Source organism: Cannabis sativa, chromosome X (assembly GCF_029168945.1).
Source record: "Cannabis sativa cultivar Pink pepper isolate KNU-18-1 chromosome X, ASM2916894v1, whole genome shotgun sequence".
In the NCBI taxonomy this organism is placed as follows: domain Eukaryota; kingdom Viridiplantae; phylum Streptophyta; class Magnoliopsida; order Rosales; family Cannabaceae; genus Cannabis; species Cannabis sativa.
Genome location: NC_083610.1, coordinates 50,101,025 through 50,121,933, shown reverse-complemented (window position 1 = coordinate 50,121,933; position 20,909 = coordinate 50,101,025). Strand labels below are relative to the sequence as shown.

General features: G+C 34.2%; 2 protein-coding genes and 1 long non-coding RNA gene across 4 annotated transcripts; all 3 read left to right on the top strand.

The window, feature by feature from the left end:
* The first annotated feature begins 10,701 nt into the window (after window positions 1–10,701).
* Window positions 10,702–11,460, top strand: LOC133032259 (uncharacterized mitochondrial protein AtMg00860-like). Its single transcript, XM_061106139.1, has 2 exons — window positions 10,702–11,016; window positions 11,311–11,460. Exons 1-2 carry the CDS (start codon window positions 10,702–10,704, stop codon window positions 11,458–11,460), a joined length of 465 nt encoding a protein of 154 aa, XP_060962122.1.
* Window positions 11,461–12,319: 859 nt separating this feature from the next.
* LOC133032258 (uncharacterized) lies at window positions 12,320–12,940 on the top strand. Its single transcript, XM_061106138.1, has one exon. It carries the CDS (start codon window positions 12,320–12,322, stop codon window positions 12,938–12,940), a length of 621 nt encoding a protein of 206 aa, XP_060962121.1.
* Window positions 12,941–15,244: 2,304 nt separating this feature from the next.
* Window positions 15,245–20,909, top strand: LOC115697026 (uncharacterized). 2 transcript variants are annotated; one of them, XR_009684906.1, is made up of 3 exons: window positions 15,245–15,412; window positions 15,555–15,659; window positions 20,776–20,909. It is a non-coding gene; the product is annotated as an uncharacterized LOC115697026 (long non-coding RNA). The 2 variants fall into 2 exon arrangements; XR_009684905.1 differs by lacking the exon at window positions 20,776–20,909 and having other exon boundaries at window positions 15,555–16,049.

Here is a 20,909-nt window from a genome sequence, read left to right as displayed (position 1 = left end):
TGTCTGAGTGTCTTTCGCTCACTATACCTCTCTGCCATCCCCGAATATAAAGTCCCCATAAGTAGGTCTCGGTGGGGATTCCCATCGATATCAAAATAGTACTATGTAATAAAATAATTTAAAAATTATATTCATTTACAAATAAGGATATAAAATAATTACAACCATGAATAATTAAAAATCACTCACTCTTATTCGATTGAGCACTTGATCCTTATATTGTTGGGGTACATCAGAAAAATTTAGATGATGACCTGGGCACAACATGCTTACTTGCTGGCCAATAAATCGAACATAATTGCTTGCTTCAGTGCCAACAACTTTGCCAGTTTCAAGATCCACCTCAACCGTTAAGGGCTTACCAGTTTCTCTCCTTTTTTTTTTTCAAGGTTAGTGTTTGCTGCAAGCCTAAGACCCTTTCTGACTGGAGGTGGAACTTTATTTATTCGAGAGAAAAATAATTTTATTAGTACATTGAACATTCACCATTTATATTAAGAACAATGTTAGATCTGAAAAAATATGAAAACCTGATTCGCAGGACGAGGGTACCCTAGAAGGATCAGGGGGATCCCTGCCATCACCATCCTCACCGTGGTATGTCGCTAGAGTATCTAACATTGTACTTTACTTTGAAGATGAAAAATAAAAAAATGTAAAAATTCACAAAATGTGATACACATAATTCAAAGTTGACACAAATATTAATACGAAAGAAATTAAAAAGTCATTTAATTGTAAAAAGTTTTTGTAACAAACATTAGTAAAATTAAAGTTACACGGACGAATCACTATCATTTCCATCATTCACCAAGTTTTCATTTTCATCCTCCACATGTTCAACTAGTAAATCATCTACTTCTTCGGCAACATAATTTTCATCAAGTTCATTATTCTCTATCTCAGAATCCACTAACTGATCGGACGATTCAACAATTACTGGAGGTTCATTCGATTTCAAAATCAACTCTCAAAGATCAACCGTCAACACAAAATTTGAAGAGTTAGAATCATTAACAACATCAACATCTGTCTCATCTTCATTGTCATTAATGACCCAAATTTGTCGATGGCTAATATCTTCAACAACCTTCCAATCGCGACCTCTGAGTGGATCTTCAAGATAGAAAACTTGCTTGGCCTTGTTACCAAGGATGTACGGTTCATCTTGATACCAAAATCCACGTATATTTATACTGGTTATATTATGTTCAGTGATTGTCTTCTTTCTTAATGGATTAGTGTTATACCATTTACATTCAAACAATGTCACTGTATATGCACCAGTATAAGATATAGTGATTACATCTTCAAGTGTGTCGTAGTAATTAAACCCTTCAGTTCCAGCAACAGTAACACCACTATTTTGTGTCTTTCGCTTTTGGTCTCTCTTAGACGCAATAAACCGAACACCATTCACCACACAACCTTCGTAAAATGTTGCTAAGTAATCGGAGCCAGAAGCTAGAGCGAGTAACTCATCACCATTTTGTAAAGTTCCAAGCTTGTGCAACTCATATATCTAAATACATAAAATGTATTAATATGAGAGGAATATAAATGGTTGAATTTAAACTTTACAATTTTGTCATCATACCTTCTTATGAAACCACGGACGGAAAGTTTGCCTATGCCAAACATCGTGGTTACCATTAGGATATTCATGCCTGATCTTCTCCAAATGTTCACTGTGAAGTATGATAATGTCAAGGTACGATAGAGAAGAATAGAGAATAAAAACTAAAAATTTAATAAAATAATTTATAGGAATGTAACAAACTATCTTTGTCCACAAAAGCGCAGCACGCATGGTGAACATCGAGTTGGTCGAACTATCTCTCGTTCGTACCCCATTATTCCACAACTCCTTTAATTCATCCACCAACGGTCTTAAAAATATATCCATGTCTTTACCCGGAGATTTTTCACCTGGAATTAGGGTAGATAGCAAAAATTAATTATCTTTCATACATAACCAAGGTGGTAGATTATACTTAGCCAACACCACTTGCCACATGCTGTATGCATGACTCATATTGCCAAATGGATTAAATCCATCAGCAGCTAACCCCAATCGAACATTTCTTGGGTCCCTTGCAAACTCAAGATGTTTTGCATCAAAGTCTTTCCAAGCGAGACCATCGACCGGGTGTCGCTGTAACACCCTAACTAGCATAGGCGTGTTTACGTGATTTTTAAACATACTGTACAGCTCGTTGCTAATCAACAAGGTTTATGGAAATCGTGATTAATTAAAATTTTGCTTATTTAATTAAATACTTATAACATTTCATACAAAATACTTTGGGATCCCATTTACAAAATACTTTACAAAAAGTTTACTGTTCATTACAAAATACTTGTCGCCCAGCGACTAACTACAGAAGCCCTGATGTCCCGAGGATCGTACGCTCCAAGCTCAACCGCCCCGACATGTACAATCTTCATCGGCTCGTCCTCACGGTTCCTCAGCTTTGGCCTGGCCCTTACCTACACATAAACATAGCACTGTGAGTCGACAGACTCAGTAAGAAAAGCATAAATCATAAAACATACATATATCCCGGGTTATGATCAGACACCCATACCCCTAACCACAACCCTAATCCCCGTGTCCCACACGGTACTGAGTCTCGAACGTTCGTACGACGGTACTTTTGACATAGTAATAGCCTATACTCGGTACGCTAGTCATACTCTAGCCTTACCGATGTGTTACAGTATCAGCCTATACTCGGTACGCTAGTCATACTCTAGCTGCTAGTCATACTCTAGCCTTACCGATGTGATACAGTCAAACAGTACAGTATCATCGACCATAATATCAGCCTATACTCGGTACGCTAGTCATACTCTAGCCGTACCGATGTGATACTATCGGATGGTACGAAGCCAACATACATATCTAATGTAATCTAACAGGCTTCCTAACATGCAAGCTAAACATGTAAATACATATGCATACTGTTATACTAATCTTACCTCGATTCCGAATTCAGGTGTGTCGGTCAACCTGAGTGGAACGAACTGCTCGACGAATTACAGGCTCCTAAACCATAAAAATCACAACACTGATAAGTGATACGCTAAATCACTTCCTGGGGACTTAAATTAGAAACTAAAAGTTTCCCTATCGATAAAAATCGGCAATACCCTAAACAACACAAAAATGGGAAGAACTAGGGTTCCAATTTTTTCCCCAACCAGCAGACCGGTTCTGCAACCGAAATTCCGGTTCTGGGAGGAACCCAGGACACCATCCGGAGTTTCGGTTCCTAAAGGCCATACTGAATCGGAATTCCGGTTCAGTGCAGGAAACCTTAAAAAATTCATTTATCATGCAACTCAACCCCAAACTTCATGCAACCTTCCCGACGTGCTCTAAATACCCCAAATAACATAGCCCAAGCAATAAAACCAAGCTTCATACACAGAAATGCATTTCACCATTAAAGGTTCAAGATTGAGTTCAAAAACTCAAAACTTGACTAACCCCTCAAACAGCCACTAAATTAAGCATAAATCAACTTATTCCAACATAATTTAACTCCAGAAAATACAATTAAACAATAACAACAACTACATCAACAAAAATCATCATTTTACCTTGAAAACCATAGTTTTGGGGTTCAAAACTCCACACTTAGTTAAAATCAATAAACACCAACAAAATCTTGCTTGAATCAACATATTAAAACATAATTAAGCTTCAAAAATCACTAACAAACCCAAACAACAACCACAGCCACAAATTCTCAAGCATGCAATAATCATCTTTTTCTTAAAATTCAAGAAAACAAAGAAAAGCTTGAACAAAGGTTACCTCCACTTGAATTACTCTAAGAATTGCTGAAAATACTTGAATTGCAAAGAAAATTCCCAGCCCTAGCAGCCCCAATCAAAACCGAAAGAGAGAGAGCTCTTGAGAGAAAGAACTTCTTAATTTTCCAATTTTTCTAATTTTTGAATAAATGAAGTAATTGCCTTGATTATTTGATATACTCAACCCCATAATAACATGAAAATCAAATTATTGACTTAAAATAAAGTCCACTAAAGGACAAAACATAAATGGGCAAAAAGACCATTTTGCCTCTCCGACACTGAAAGGGTTAAAAAGCACTTAAGGGTATTTTTGGGAAAATTCTAAATTTTCGACTAATCCCCACATTTCCAATGTCTAAATAAACTGCCCCGCTATACTAAAATACTAAATTATGATTCTATTGAGCCATACACCGTGTTCCATGTTGTTGGGCACCGAAAATGCAAAATTATGAAATTTCACTATATGACATAAAAATGCATTCAGAATTCAAATATAACAACATAAATAATTATTTAAATATCTATAAATAATTTTCATAATTAAATCTTAATTATCTGCTAATTTCCAAATTAAACTAAGCGGTCTTTACAGTTGCAACACCCCATCATCTTTTGATTTTCCAGTATGATGCCATATCATGCTCTTCGCTGTAATCCTCAAACTATATAATCTTTTCAGTCGAGGTGTCAACGGAAAGTATCGCATGACTTTGCAAGGAACTTTTTTTCCTTTACCATTCTCGGAAGTAACCCAACGACTAGTTCCGCAAACTGGACAAGCCTCCTTGGATGCATTCTCCTTATAAAAATAAGCAACAATTATACGAACAGACATGGATAGAGTCATAACCCAAGCCTAATTTCTTCAATCTCTTTCTTGCCTCGTAGTACGCTGCTGAAATATTATTTTCCTTCGGAAATGCAAATTTTAACAGCTTCAACAATTCTTCAAAGATGTTATTAGGGATTTTTCCTCTAACTTTTAAATGCAATAGCTTTGCTAAAAACTTGAGAGACAAAATCTAATCACAACCGGGATACAATTCAGCTTCAATTTCCTCAAATAAGTCATCAAAATGTGGGTTTGTGGTTGGTTGTTCATCTTCTCCTTGTACATTCTCTGTTGTCGAGGGAAAGAAGTCTTCTAGAATAGGAATCATTTCATCCTCTGATTCAACATCGCCAACTGCTACATCATCGACAGCATCCTCAGGCTCCCCGTGATAAATCCACTTCTCATATCCTTGCATAAAACCTCGATCAAATACGTGTGCTCTAACCCTATCTATTTTTTTCAAACCTATTATTTATACATCTCACACAAGGACATCGAATTCTTCCATCACAATCCTTATGTTCTGATGCCATTGCTAAAAAGGCTTGTAGACCATTCCAAAATTCATGACAACCACGATTTCTGATTTTGGTCCAAGACTTATCGATTGTCGTCATCTACAATTTAGGCGACAAATGAAGTATTAAAAATTTGAATGATTTGTAAAGTGTTATGAAATTTTATTGCAAATTTTGCCATGTGTATCCATCGCTCCTGTATATTGCAAAAAAAGTGCAAAACAATTTTGTTCTAGACTTTATTTGTAACTACATAAAAGCTATGATATACTTTTAAATATAGCAAACCTATGGTATACATTTATAAGTATACCAAAGATGTAATATATTCTTTACAAATATTTATTATTAACTATTATTATAAAATTTATGAATATTTTATTAATTAAATACATATTTAAATAAAAAAAATTATTTGTTAAATTATAATTAATACTTAAATTAAAATAATGAACAGGATACTCTTTTATTAACTTTTTAAATTTTAATTTTTAATTTTTAAGTTATTCATTAATTTATATAAAAAAATTAATAAATTTAGTTTCTAGATTTAAATAATTAAAAAATAATAATTCTTTTAAAAAAATTATTACTATTTCATAAATTTATATTAATCATTAATTATTAAAATTTAAAATAATTTTTATTTAATTTCTGAATATACAAATTTATCTTCATCAAACAAATTCATAAAAATTATCATTCTTTTATTTATTAATTATTCTTAATTTTTTATACCAACATAAAATTACATACACATTTATTTATTAAAAACTTAAACAAAAATTTTATTCATTTAATTACAATTTATATTTAAATTAAAAAAAAATAAATTCTTCTTATTAAACTTTTTAATTTATAATATTCAAGTTATGTTTTAATTTATTAAAAAAAAAACAAATTACTAAAATTACTTTTTAAAATTATACAAATAAAAACTAATTACTTTATTAAAATAAATATTATTATTTAAAATTTAATTTTATATATAAAGCTATTTACTAAAATTTTATTTATTTCTTGAAATTAAAATTTTACCTTTATAAAATAAATTTATCATAAATTCTATTTTTTTTAATTTTTTTTATTATTCTATTTTCTTTTTTATGATAATATTACAATTTCACATAACCAACAAATTTAATTTAAATTAAATCTAATATAAAACAAACAAATACATATTATTAAAAACATACCTTTCAAAAAAGATATTTTGTGTAAACCTTCTCCAACCTCCTAAAAAATCTTTTACTCCAATCTGAAAATAACAAGAATAATATATTATAAATTACAGAATTTAATAAAAAAAATTACAAAACTAATACAATACAGTATATATATTAATAAACTGTATATAATATCTATATTATATATACACACTACCATATAATATATACTTTATATATACAATATATTTATATTTTACAAAATACTACCATATATATACAGTATATTATATACAATATATATAATATAGAGGATATATATTTTATAAAATAATACAATACAATATATATATTTATATTATATACATATTAATATATATACACACATAAAAAATATATATACACACAGATTAATATATATATACACACATAAAAAATATATATACACAGATTAATATATATATATACACACATAAAAAAAATATATACACAGAGATTATTATATATATACACAGATAAAAAAAATTAAAAAAATCAAAACTCATATACCCAATTTTATATACACAAATATATAAACAGATTTTTATATATAAATATACCCAATTTTATATACACAAATATATACACATAGATTTTTATATATAAATACCTAAATTTATAAACACTAAAATTATTTAAAACCTAAAATATATAATATTCGAAATTTATATACACATTGTATATACCAATTTAAAACCTAAAACTATGTAATATCAAATGTAAAATAAAAAAACAACACTTACCAAAAATGGAGAATCAATAGCCAGTGGTGGTGATCGACTGCTCCAAGATGTGGTCGATGGTGGACCGTTGACGGCGTCGGGGTGGGGGTCGGGGTGGTGGTGCGTCAACGGCGTCGGGGGGGGGGTCGGGGTCGTGGGCAACCAAGGGGTCGGGTTGTGGGTGGTGGAGAAAGGGGGAAAAGGGATTTGAAATTTGAAAAGAAAAAAAGAAAATGGGGGAAATGGGGCTGATGGGGTATTTATAGGGGGTGTAGCGGCAGACTATTAGCGGCGGGGGTCCGTCGCTAATACTAATAAAAAAATAATAAAAAAATAGATCTAGTGGACGGTGTGATATGCATTTGACGTTTGATTTGTGATTATGTGTGGTCTCTCTACTTTGTTTATAAATTTTGATACCGGTGATGAGATATTTTATTTGTACAAAGCTAACCATGCATGAATTTTCTTAAACCAAGGGTCCTTTGATATTAGTTGTTTTCCTACTGGGCTTTATAAGCTCACCCCCTATTTTTTCCCATTTCAGAAACTCAGTTTGATGCTAGTGGATAAGGATGGTACCGTTGGGAAAGGAAGTCGTTATTAGTTTAGTCTTATTTTACTCTTTAACCATCTAATGAAACTGATTTTGTATTTAAGCTGAAATTGAAGGTCTGGATGAGTTAAATTAGCTATGTACCAGTTAGAAATGAGGAATGATGGATGCTAGGTATTATTTTGGTATTTTATTGACTTATATAATCTATCTATTTGGTGATTACATAACTGTGGGGATATTATTGTTCTTTTATACTAATAAGTGGTCTTGATTTTGTTACTAATATTTTCTTATTAATATAGGAGTTAATCCATATCTTTTAAATTAGTATTTTGTAATATAAATACAAGGATCATTTATAAGCTTTATCTTCCTACAAGGGTCAAAGTGTGACCTTTGACCACCCAAGTTATGGATATTACATATCTGGCACAACCTAGGGCTCGGGTCGTGACAGAATAATGGTATCAGAGCACCGGGTTTAATTACCTCGGAGTGTGTCACCAAATAGTTTAGATTTATTTTAAATAATAATAGTAATAAGTATCTTGGTATTTATATGTATAAGGCATATTTATATTATTAGCATCCAATCCTCACTAACTGATTAGCTTTTGGTTCTTAGACCTAAGAAAATGCCTCCAAAAGGAAGGAAGACAAGGAGAACGGTTGGAGAAGACGCCCCTCAAGCTAATGTCCAACCTCCACAAGTTGAATTCCCTATTCTTGAAGCCTTAAGAGCAGTTCCCGCTCAACAAATGGATCCTGCCGCTCGACAGAGTCATCATTTTTAGATCTTTCATTGGATCCAAGTGCATGAGTTTGAGGGTGGACAAGATCCCATGGTAGCTGAACGGTGGTTGAGGCAGATAAAGAAAAATTTCAACACAATAGGAACACATGAGGAATATCAAGTTACTTTTGTTGTGTCCAAGTTAGAGGGTGGTGCAGCAGATTGGTGGGAGACCTTGTCCAGGACAATGGAAACTGATGGAATGACTTGGCGAGATTTTGAGGAAGTTTTCAGGGAGCAATATTTAGTCCATCTCACAGGAGGGCTCTTATTGGAGTATTTGATGGTCTAAGACAAGGGGATATGACTGTGAATGAATTTTACATGAAGTTTGTAGAGCTATCCTCTTATGCATATCTTGGTGTTGTTGACCAACCCTTGGTGATTGAACAGTTCATGCGTTGTTTGAGGCCTGCGATACGTGGTCCAATAGCCCTTTTAACCTTTAACAACCTGACTGAGTGTGTGACAGTAGCCTTGCGAACTGAGGCTCATGTAGAACGGAATGAGAAGAAGAACACAAGCATAGGAAGAGGAAATGACCGAAAGATGACCAAGAAGAATCAAGGACAGTGGTCCTAAGGACAACAATTTAGTGGGGGTAGCACTAGTAGTGGTTCATCTGGAAAGACTCGTACTGGACCATACGGGTGTTTTAGTTGTGGTCAACAAGGTCATAAGAAGAAAGATTGCCCACAACGACAATAAAGATTTCAAGCATCTCATGGAGGACCCATAGGGAGCTATGTAGAGTCAACTCCTTTTCATGGACAACCCAAGACAAACCAGTCCCAGTCTTCATCCTATGGCTTCACACCCCAATCGGGCCAGCAGTCTCAGTATCAACATCAGTTTAGGCCACAAGGTTTAGGGTTCAACATGGGGTACTCATAAGGTTTTCAAACTCCTGCTCCTAGTGGGAGTCAAAGAGGGTACAATCAAGGTGGAGGGTCTGGTGCAAGTACAAGCTATCCTAGTCAGGGAAAGGGAAAGGCAAAAGCAAAGTCATCCGCTCAAGCCTACACTCTTGGGGTTGATGATGTACAGGGCGGTGCTGACCAGGAAGTTGTTGATGGTATGGTTCTTATCTCACACTCTTAGGCTCATGTGTTATTTGATACTGGTGCATCGTATTCCTTTATATCTTTGATGTTTGCTAGTATGTTGGGTTTAAGTTGGGAAACTTTTAGTCCTGCATTGCATTTGAGTGTACCTATGGGGGGACACGGTGAGGTATCCACCTTATGTAGGTCAGTTTGTATTGTGTTCGAGGGAAAGAAGTTGTTTGGAAACTTATTAGTGTTGCCTATTGGGCAATTTGATGTAATTCTTGGTATGGATTGGTTGTCTAAATACGAAGCTATTGTGGATTGTTCACGTAAAAGAGTGACTCTTTTAACCCCTAGTGGTGGTTTCATTGTTTATCGAGCCAACATGAGTGCAGTGAGACAAAATCCTATCTTAAGGGCATGTTTAGGTGGAAAGAGAAACTTAGAGTGTTATGGTAATCTGTTTGCGATCGATGATGAGTCTAAGGATTTAGACCAGTTCCCTTGGATGTCAGTGGTTAGTGGTTTTCCGGATGTGTTTCCAGAGGATTTACCAGGGTTACCACCTGATAGGGAGATCGAGTTTTGCATTGATTTGATTTCCAGAGCTCAACCAGTTTCTATTGCGCCTTATCGCATGGCACCTGCAGAGTTGGCTGAATTGAAGAAACAATTAGGGGAGTTAATGGATAAGGGTTACATCAGACATAGTACTTCTCCATGGGGAGCTCCAGTCTTGTTTGCCAAGAAAGCTGATGGGACTTTGCGATTTTGTGTCGACTATAGAAAGCTGAATCAGATGACAATTAAAAACAAATATCCTCTACCGAGGATTGATGAATTATTTGATCAACTTGGTGGTTCAAAGTTCTTTTCAAAGATTGATTTGAGGTCAGGCTACCATCAATTGAGGATTAGGGAAGAAGATATCCCTAAGACTGCTTTCAGGACACGTTATGGACACTTTGAGTTTTTGGTAATGCCATTTGGGTTAACGAATGCACCTGCTGCATTTATGGATCTTATGAATAGAGTCTTTAGACCTTTCTTGGATAAGTTTGTGGTGGTATTCATTGATGATATCTTGGTGTATTCTAAGACACGTGAGGATCATGCTGAACATTTGACAACAATATTACAGACATTGAGAGATCATCAATTATACGCTAAGAAAGAGAAGTGTGAATTTTGAATGACTGAAGTCAAGTTCTTGGGCCATGTAATTTCACAAGATGGTATCACCGTTGATCCTGCAAAGATAGACTCTATTCTACAGTGGGAAAGACCAAAGAATGTCACTGAAGTTCGAAGTTTTCTTGGGTTGGCAGGCTACTATCGTCGCTTTGTAGAGAATTTCTCTCGAATTGCTATGCCTTTGACAAAGTTAACAAGAAAAGAAGTAAAGTTTATATGGGATGATAGTTGTGAAAAAGCTTTTAGAGAATTGAAGGAAAGATTAACTTCGGCGCCTGTTCTCACTGTTCCTAATAGTGAGGAACCATATGTGGTATTCACTGATGCTTCAAGTACTGGGTTAGGAGGTGTCCTCATGCAAAATGGCTAGGTGGTTGCCTATGCTTCTCGAAAATTGAAACCACATGAGAAGAATTACCCTACACATGACCTAGAACTTGCTGCGGTCATCTTTGTCTTAAAAATTTGGAGATGTTATTTATATGGCGTGAAGTTTGAGTTATACTCAGATCATAAGAGCTTAAAGTATCTTTTTACTCAAAGGGGCTTGAACTTGAGGCAAAGAAGATGGGTTGAGTATATAGAGGACTATGATTTCACTTTGTAGTATCACCCCGGGAAAGCTAATGTAGTAGCTGATGCACTTAGTAGAAAGTCTCATGGTACTTTGGCATGTTTGGCTCTTGAGGACTGGAAAAGGACAATAACAATGGGTGATTATGACTTGCAATACTATGAAGGGGAAGGAGTAGCTTGAATGTCTAACATAGTGGCTACACTAGTGCTACTTCAACAAGTTAAGCAACGTCAGTGGCAAGATGAAAAACTAAGATTTATTTGGAACCGAATCCAAGATGGTGAGCAACTAGATGGGTGGACAGTTAACACTGAAGGGTATCTATACCATATGGGAAGACTAGTTGTTGCAGATATCCCTGATCTTAGGGAGAACATTTTGGTTGAGGCCCATAGATCCAAATTTGATGTACATCCTCGAAGTACAAAGATGTACCAAGATTTAAGGAGACAATATTGGTGGGAAGGTATGAAAAGAGATGTGGCCAGCTTTGTAGCTAAGTGTATAGTTTGTCAGCAAGTAAAGGCTGAGCATCAGAGACCCTCAGGTTTACTTCAACCTTTGCCTATACCAGAATGGAAGTGGGACAAGATTACAATGGACTTTGTTACTGGGTTTCCATTGACACCTTTGAAGCATGACGTTGTTTGGGTGATTGTTGATCGTTTGACTAAGTCTGCTCATTTTATTCCAATCAAGAAGGATTACAAGCTTACCAAGCTAGCTCGACTTTATGTAGACAATATAGTTCGACTACATGGAGTTCCTTCAAGCATTGTTTCTGATAGAGATCCTCGATTTACATCAAGGTTTTAGAAGGCCTTGCAACAAGCCTTAGGGACTGAACTTCACTTGAGTACTACCCATCATCCACAGACAGATGGACAGTCTGAGAGGACCATTCAGACTTTGGAAGACATGCTTCGCTCTTGTGTTTTAGATTTTGGAGGTAGTTGGGGAGAACACTTGTCACTGGTGGAATTCACATACAACAACAGCTACCAAGCCAGTATAGGCATGGCTCCTTATGAGGCCTTATATGGGAGACCATCCAGATCGCCATTGTGTTGGGCAGAACCAGATGAGCATGTCACTATTGGACCCTAGATTATCACTAGTACCACTGAAAAAGATTAAGGGAATCCAAGAAAGACTTAAGGTTGTTCAAAGTCGTCAGAAAAGCTATGCCGATCTCCATCGACGGGAAGTTGAGTTTGATGTTGGTAATTATGTCTTCTTGAAAGTTACTCCTATGCGTGGTGTAACGAGATTTGGGGTGAAGGGTAAGCTAGCCCCGAGGTGTATTGGACCTTTTGAGGTTATCGAGAGGATTGGGGAGGTCGCTTACCGATTAAACTTACCAGGACAATTGGGACATGTTCATAATGTGTTCCATGTGTCTATGTTAAGGAAGTATACTCTAGATCCGTCACATGTTATTGAGTATGAGGCTATCCCTCTTCAGGAAGATGTGACTTATGAAGAAGAACCTGTCAAAATCTTGGTGAGAGAGCTAAAAGTGTTAAGGAACAGAGAGATTCCAGTAGTCAAGGTCTTATGGAAAAACCACAGGGAAGACGAGGCTACTTGGGAGATAGAGTCCGAGATGTATGTGAAGTATCCTCACTTGTTTAATTTTCAACTTGAGGTTGTACTTTAAAATTTCGGGACGAAATTTCTCTAAGGGGGGAAGAATGTGAAGACTCGGTTTGACCGAGTCAAACCGAGTGTATATATATAATAAAAAAAAATAATATATATATGTATTTTAAAAAAAAGAATCAAAACAAAAAGAAACAGTAGCAAACCCCCCCTAATCGTCTCTCTCTCTCTCTCTCTCTCTCTCTCTCTCTCTCTCTCTCTCTATCTATATATCTTTCTCTTCTTCTCTCTCTTCAAAATACAAAAAAAAGATAACCCACAAACCACCATAACCACCACTCTCCGGCGACACACCTCCGGCCTCCGACCAGCCCCACGCGCCGGACAAATCGGAAGCTCAAGTGCCAGCGACCTCACCCCCCAAGCGGCGTCGCTTCTCTCGCCGCCGTTAGCTCGGGATCGCAAGTCAAAGTTTGGGGTTTCAAACTTTGAACGAATTTTCCAGTCACCTCCGGCGTCCGTTTGACGATACGTTTTCACCACTAAACTCAGCTCGTCGAGGAGAACAACCTACACTAAACCATTTTTCCCGATTCGCTACTTTTTCCGGTGACATTTTTGTAGCTCCACCCCTTTCCGGCGACTTTTCGATGACATCGTGTACCGATTTGACAAACGGTTGGCATGGGTGTGATCTACTCGTCTAGGTGGTCGTTTTGATATACACTACCCCTATTTTCGGCGACGTTTCTGGTACACTGATTTTTATCGCCACCGATTGTTAATGTGCACCGCTTAGGTGAGGCTTCGGAACCCCAAATTTTAAATATAGTCATATTATATGTCGTTGGACTCGGTTTTGAATGTAGAATGCGATGATGAGAATTATTTAACCATTTGATGGTATAGGTGAGAGTAATATGTAAGATTGGACTAAAATAATTGGAGCTCGGGACTTGAGAGCTTAAGATCGTCTTTTGGGAAAAAGTTTAACGACTCGGGAGAGGTAGGGACTCAACTTGATTATTGGACTTGATTTTTATATGTGTTGTAGAACATTGGACATATTCCAAATTTTCATGATTTACAAATTGTTTGAAAAATTTAAAACTTAATCTGCATATTTTCCTGGACTGTTCTGGGGCACTAAGTGCCAAATATATTTTTGTGTGCAAATATTTATGCAGGTTATGATTTTTGGGTTTATTTAAAATACAGCTGTTATGCTGCCAAATTTTCTAGAAAATAAAAGGGAATATGTACTTTGTTATGATTATTATTTGCCTGCTTTGGTTATATCGATGAGAGCCATGTTGATCATGTTCGGTGCATATTGTTGTTTCACGACCTAGTCTCTGTGTCATCATAGGTAGATAAGGTGTGCACTTATCTGTAGGTGAAAGACCTAGAATCTGTACAGGGAGTGAATTAAATATGAGCCCCGGCATTATGGTGGATATCAGATGCGACTATCCAGTTTTGGATGTCGTTTTCTATGATTGGTATTGAGAGCTAGGGGTCTAGTGGACGGTGTGATATGCATTTGACGTTTGATTTGTGATTATTTGTGGTCTCTCTACTTTGTTTATAAATTTTGATACTGGTGATGAGATATTTTATTCAATTTTACTATTTCAATGATTGTTTATGTACTAAACCATGTTCCCCAGACTTTGATATCTACCAAATCATGCCTTTCGAACTTTGACATGCACTAAATTATGCCCCATGAACTTTCATCCATGTTAGACTTTTGTACTAAAATTAGAAAAAAGTCCTTAAATCCAACAATCTCAATAGTTCAGGGGCATTTTCAATGGCCTTAAAAGTTCAGGGGGCATGATTTGGTACATGTCAAAGTTCAGGGGGCAAAAATCCTAATTAACCTTTAATTATTTACCCAAACGTATTAATTTAAATATATATATTTCACTACTATAAATTACACTATTCACGTCGATCAATGCTACTATTCATAGCGTTAACTGACGTGAATAGTGTCCAAATAATTGGACCCGTCTGTTTAAAAACGTCACTAATAATATACTATTTGCGTCGTTTGATTAAATGATGATAAAAAAGAAACCGACGAAATAAAGTAAAAATTTAAAAACTTGTTTTTCATTTTGCCTCTGTTGGTAATAGTCGACTATTGTGCTTGTAAAGTTTTAAAAATGACGCCAAATATAATTGTGAGAAATAGAAACTGACGCAAATTTAATAAAATCCCTAAAACCCAAAAATTATATAACTTACTGTTCACATCCCTAACCTTTGTCTCCTCCTTCGAAATTGCTCTGGCGAAATTGGCCATTCTCTTCAACCCAGTTCATCCTCTTCGAAACTGACCATTCTCTTTTGTCCTCTTCTAAACTGACCATTCTCTTACTCCTCTTCTTAGTTAGGCAGTGACCCAACCGGCGACCTCCCCTCTCTTCTTCGTCTTCTGCTTAATCGGGCGGTAACCCAACCCCCGGGGCCTCCTCCTCTCTTCTTCGTCCAGTGTGTAAAGGTTTTCGATCTTTCAAAGGTGAGTTCCTGTGTTTTGATTTATATATGTGTTTAGGCTTTTTCGGTAAAGAGTGTTTGTTTGTTTGTTTTAATTTTTTTTTTTATCGTTTTCAATCCAATAGCAGTATAATCATCCATACATTATCTATTTAATGTTGCAGGAGATGCCATTAAACTATGTGTAGGTTGTGCAAGCTTTGATAAGTTTCTAGACTTTGAGCAAAGAGGAATAATTTTTCAAGAACTTGCATATGCATAATATATTGGTAAGCTCTCATTATTACAGAGAAAAGATGAAGAGAAATCAAACTTTTTTCTTTTTGTAAGAAATTATTGTACTCAAAATTGTTTTTTCTTATTCTTAGCTGCCCAAGAAAATATTTTGATAAAAGATTAGGGATTCTTGGTGAGTATTTCAGTTGAGTTTAGTGCTTAAGTTATTTCCAGTACAGAATTTTGTGTGTTCATTTTTTTCAATATAATTTTTTTGCTTTTGTGATTCTTATGTAGATGATGTAGTGTAAAATCCCACCCCTAACCATTCATTGAAGTAGTTTTGTAGTATTAGGGTTATAGTTTGTACCATATGAGGTTGTAACCTATACGGCTTTGTACATACTAGAAATATTTATGGAATAGATCTCTTTTTCATAATATTTTCTGCTTCTTTTCCTTATGTTTTGTTTATACAGATTCTCTAATATCTATTCTCCTTTCTTTTGTTTGATTAGAGATTACATTTTACAGTTTTTACAGGTCATATGGAAATTAAGTGATTGATTTACTCATTTGAGAAGTGTTGAAAACTGCTTTTGTTGATGATTTTTAATGCAAAATTGAAAGGGTTGTGTTTTCAATTTGTATTGAATTTCAAACTCTTAGCTTATGTTAAAAGTTTTGCCCTTTTAGTTGATTTAGCAGAAATTTAGGTTAGGGTTGATTTTACTGGTTTTTAAATATTCCTTCCAACTGGTTTTTCTTACTTCTTTTTGTTTTGTCATTGGTTGAAGATTTTGATCTGTTCTATTTTTTTTTTCTTAATAAATGATTAATGGAACATGGATTTTTGGCTAGGCGGTCAGTTTAATATGAATATAGATTTTTTGCTAATGTGACTGACAGGTTGTCTTAATGTTTTAAAAGAATCCCCATTTTATAATTTTGAGAGTGGTTTCTAAATGCTGAATTATGTCTCATGTCATCTTTATGGTGAAGAAGCTATTTATTTTCTGCAAGTTAAATGATATTAAAACTTTTATTGGTATTGCCTTTTGTTAATTTGAGCCTGGAAGATTGACTTTACTTTTATATTGATATGCATGTAACTTAATTCACTTTAACCTGGTTTGAGTGAAAAAAACCAGAGCATGATGAACACTGCTTAAGCTGGAAGAAAAAGTAAAATTTTACTTGATAGTGAAAGTTGACCAAAATAGAGAGAGCAAATAAAAAAACTATGAAGTATGAATTAGGTTATGTTTACCAATCTAGAACTTGAGTTGAGGTCTAACTTAGTAGCACTTTGGACATAAGTAGAGGTATGAATAGGTGGCTTGGTGATGCAGAATGACATTACAGCTTCAGTCATTGTTTTGAGTAAGAAAATGTAACTGGATATTGAAGCTTAGATGGATACGCTTAGATTTTGGTTTCATTTGTTGTGTGGGAGGGGAGATGTGGATCAACTACCACACATATATTAATTCACCATTAATTAAGATATAGATGAAACATGATCATGGACCATTCGATTACATTATTATTTACTCTGAAATCCTTATCACAGACATTTGTTTCTTATCATACTTTACTCCTGGCTGTGCTAATGATCTCCGTAGTACTACTGGCTGTTGGCTGGAAACGAAATAAAAGCGTGTATAAATACATATACATATATATAATGTGTGTATATGTATATAGGGAGAGAGTTGTTTTGAGAAATAGAAAGAGAAATAAAAAATTGAGTGAGCTTATAGTATGCATAGTCATAGAGTGTATAGAGCGAGAGAATAGTTAAGAGAGTAGTTTGAGATTAGAGTAATGAGAATTAGAGAGCCTGGAATGCATGCTCATATATATTATGTAGTTAATTGGAAATTGTGAGGTAGGTGTATTATTAAGGAATGGAATGAAGCCTAAAACGTATCCTCTAATTTCTTAAATGAGTTTTTTCTTTTTTTCATTTATAATTAATTAATGGGATTAATTTTTAAATTTTCACTACTACAAAAGACACTTTTGGTGTCAGTTCCAGAATCATTTAATTTAAAAAATTGACACCATAGAGTAGGGTGTCGGTTTATAACTGACATTTAAAAAAAGCAATGGTGTCAGTTAGTTAACCGAGACTAAAGCCTAAACTGACACTAAAAGAGTTTTAAAAAAAAAAAACCAAATGCCTCTATGGTGTTAGTTAATAATTGAGACTTAAAAGTTTAAAAACCCCTTAAGTCTCAGTTATAAATTGAAACCAAAAGAGTATAATATACCAAAATGAAACTAACCAAATAAAATCCCGCCTCTCTCTTATTTTCATCTGGCGCCTGATTTCTCTTTTTTTTTTCCTCTTGACATAAACAAAACCCACCAGCCCTAAGAGCACTCTCAACAGTTTATCTATTCTATTCTTTAAAATACCTCACTAAAACTTCATTCAATGAACAAATACGTTCAATAAAAAAAGATTTATTCTTCTTCCCCAATTCTTTTTTTTCTTACGACACTACAATCAAATCTTAATTTTGATATTGTTTGAACAAAACGTCAATTCGCATTTGAGTTCGGATTGGTTTTTTTTTGATTCAATTGAAATTGAAGAGAAAGCCTATTTATTTTTAGTTCTTAAACCGAAAAGAACGACTCAATTCCTCTAGAAGAAAGAAGAGAGAAAGAAAGTTAGTTGAACCAGGATAGAGCTTTACCTTACATTTACATTACACCATACATCAGTTTCTTTATATTTTTCTCTATATTATTTAAATATTATATCTTCACATATATTATATTAATAAAAATTAAAAAAACAATACACAAATGAATAAAAAAAAGCATAAAAAATTAATTAAAGAAACAAAAAATAGAAAGAAAAAATATAAAATATGTTTACCTCTTCACTATTCATTGAGCTATATGTAGAGAAGAATTTTTTGGAGTTTGGAAATATGTACAATAACTAAGAGTTTAAAGCATTTGATGGAGCTCAATTTTAAACTCTTAGCTATTTTATTTTACCTTTTAGCTATTATACCTCACTTGTTGTGAGTGCTCTAAAAAAACCCAGCAGCCCCTTATACACGAGCCAACCCACCATACACGAAACCCCTCAGCCCCCAATCTCATTCTCATCTCGTCGGAGGCGTCGTCCAACCTCGAGGCATCGGAGTCAGCATTGCCCAACCCCGATTTGTTCCCTCTCCGACCATGATGACGACCACGAAGCATCTCTATCCGTAAAGTCGTTCTAGCTACGAAGAGGTTAGCATTTGTTCCCAACTTATCTATGCTGATTTTTCTGAGTTTGAAATTTTTCATAGTATGGAATTCCTTTGATTTTTCTGAGTTTGAGATTTTTCATATTCAAAAAAAATATATTAAAAGAAAATATTTGAAATATTAGAGAAAAAAGATTATCAACAAAACCACCCTAAGTTACAAGTGGAGACTCTTGTATTACATAAAGAAAAGGTTGTTAAACAATGTTTATACATGATGCAAGTACTGATTTAGTTTTTAATTGTTTTTGAAAAAAAATAATAATAAGATAAGATGAATGGGAATTCGATATATAAATAAAAAGAATATCATATATAGTGGTCTAATTGACGTTCCCCAGTGTAATTGGTCTACTGTAGTAGTACAAGCTAGCTACCAAAATAGATTCTATAAGGTGTATAAACAATAATCCAATTCAAGAACCAAGTTGATTCTTTGGTTATCAAAAGAATCTTGAAGATCTTAAACCAAACAATCTTGAAGATTTTAGCCCTTTTAGAAATGTATGTATATTTGTTCTTTGTATGCGCACGAATCTTTTCAAGAGTTTTGCATATTTGTCCTCATATTGTCAAAAGTTGGTGCATAATGCATTAAACTTATCTCTTAATGATTGTTACTTTGTACTGGGAGTTTGGAGTTGTTTCTCAGTTTTCATTTCATTTACTAGAATGAGGAATATTTGTATTGGTTGGTTGTTATGCTCTCTGTTTTTAAAGTCCATTTCTCAAATTTCCTTTCCCTGTTTCTAGTTATCTATATACCGAAGATTTCCAAAATGCTTATAAAACTCAATTTGGTAATGATGTTAAGTTGGACATTGATCATATCATTTTGATTATGAAGCTAAGAGATTTGTCATATGGTAGCTGCATGTGTTTTTCTTTTTTTTTTCTCTTTTGGTGTGACATATGCACATTAGAATTGATCTTGGTTTAATAACTTACAATCGTTATTGATATTGAGTGATCGGCTATCCTAGTTGTTCTTTTCATCTGATATATATATATATATATATATATATAAATATATATACATATATATAAGCTGCCCTTCTCTAGTTTCTCAATAATGCTTCTTTCTAGTTAGCTTCTCACTAGTGCTTCAGCTGGTTTCAAGGTATATGCAAATATGGCATTTTGCTTTCTGCTACTAATAGGCCATGCTTTCTCACTACATAAATATGGGTTATTATATCTGTCTGGTCCATCCCATTTAATAATGTAACATTGTCTCTCAACCACGATATGACTCACTATGTAAACCTACAAATATAGGAGACTAAATATCTCATTATTTCACACCTAATTTATTATTCTTGCATTCTACTAATTTATTCAAGAGCTCATGACTGTGCCAAATTCAACACGTCACTTAGGCACTAAGGTATATACAATTATTTGGTAACTTGTTATTTTAAGTACTTTTCATTAATTTATAATTACAGTAAAACTTCTATCCAAGAATACACTTGGGACTAAGTAAATTATATTCTAATTGGAAGGTTATAACTAAATTACTAAAAAAAATAAAAAAAATAAAAAATATCAATGTAACAATAATAACAATATATAATCATTAATACTATATCATAATAGAAATATTTTAGAGTAAATATAATTTCATACATGTATTATAATTTAAAATAAAATTATTAATTTACATGAATAAATTTACAAAATACATGTATATATTTTATTAGAGGTATACTTTGTTAATACGGGACTTAGAAAATGTATAACTAATTACAATTTTCAGGTTATTCTTATTTATAACTGGCCCAAATCGGGACTTGATTTTTTTATAACAAATTAGAGGTTATTCTTGAATAGAGTATTCTTAAATAGAGGTTTTACTATAACTTAAATAATTCTTCTCTTTCTTTTATAGTATAACCTTGACACCTCGTACACACCCGATGAAATCAATATACTTCGAGATGAATGGGCAGAATTCATTCAGTTCGAGCTCAGTAAACCAACGCAACATTGAAGCTTTGGAACTTTTTTTGTGTAGGACATACT

Coding starts and splice junctions, on each gene's coding strand:
- LOC133032259 (XM_061106139.1), top strand. CDS start 10,702: ATGACTGAAGTCAAGTTCTTGGGCCATGTAATTTCACAAGATGGTATC. Junction 11,017..11,310: donor ATAGTGAGGAACCATATGTG/GTATTCACTGAT, acceptor TTCACTTTGTAG/TATCACCCCGGGAAAGCTAA.
- LOC133032258 (XM_061106138.1), top strand. CDS start 12,320: ATGGGAGACCATCCAGATCGCCATTGTGTTGGGCAGAACCAGATGAGC.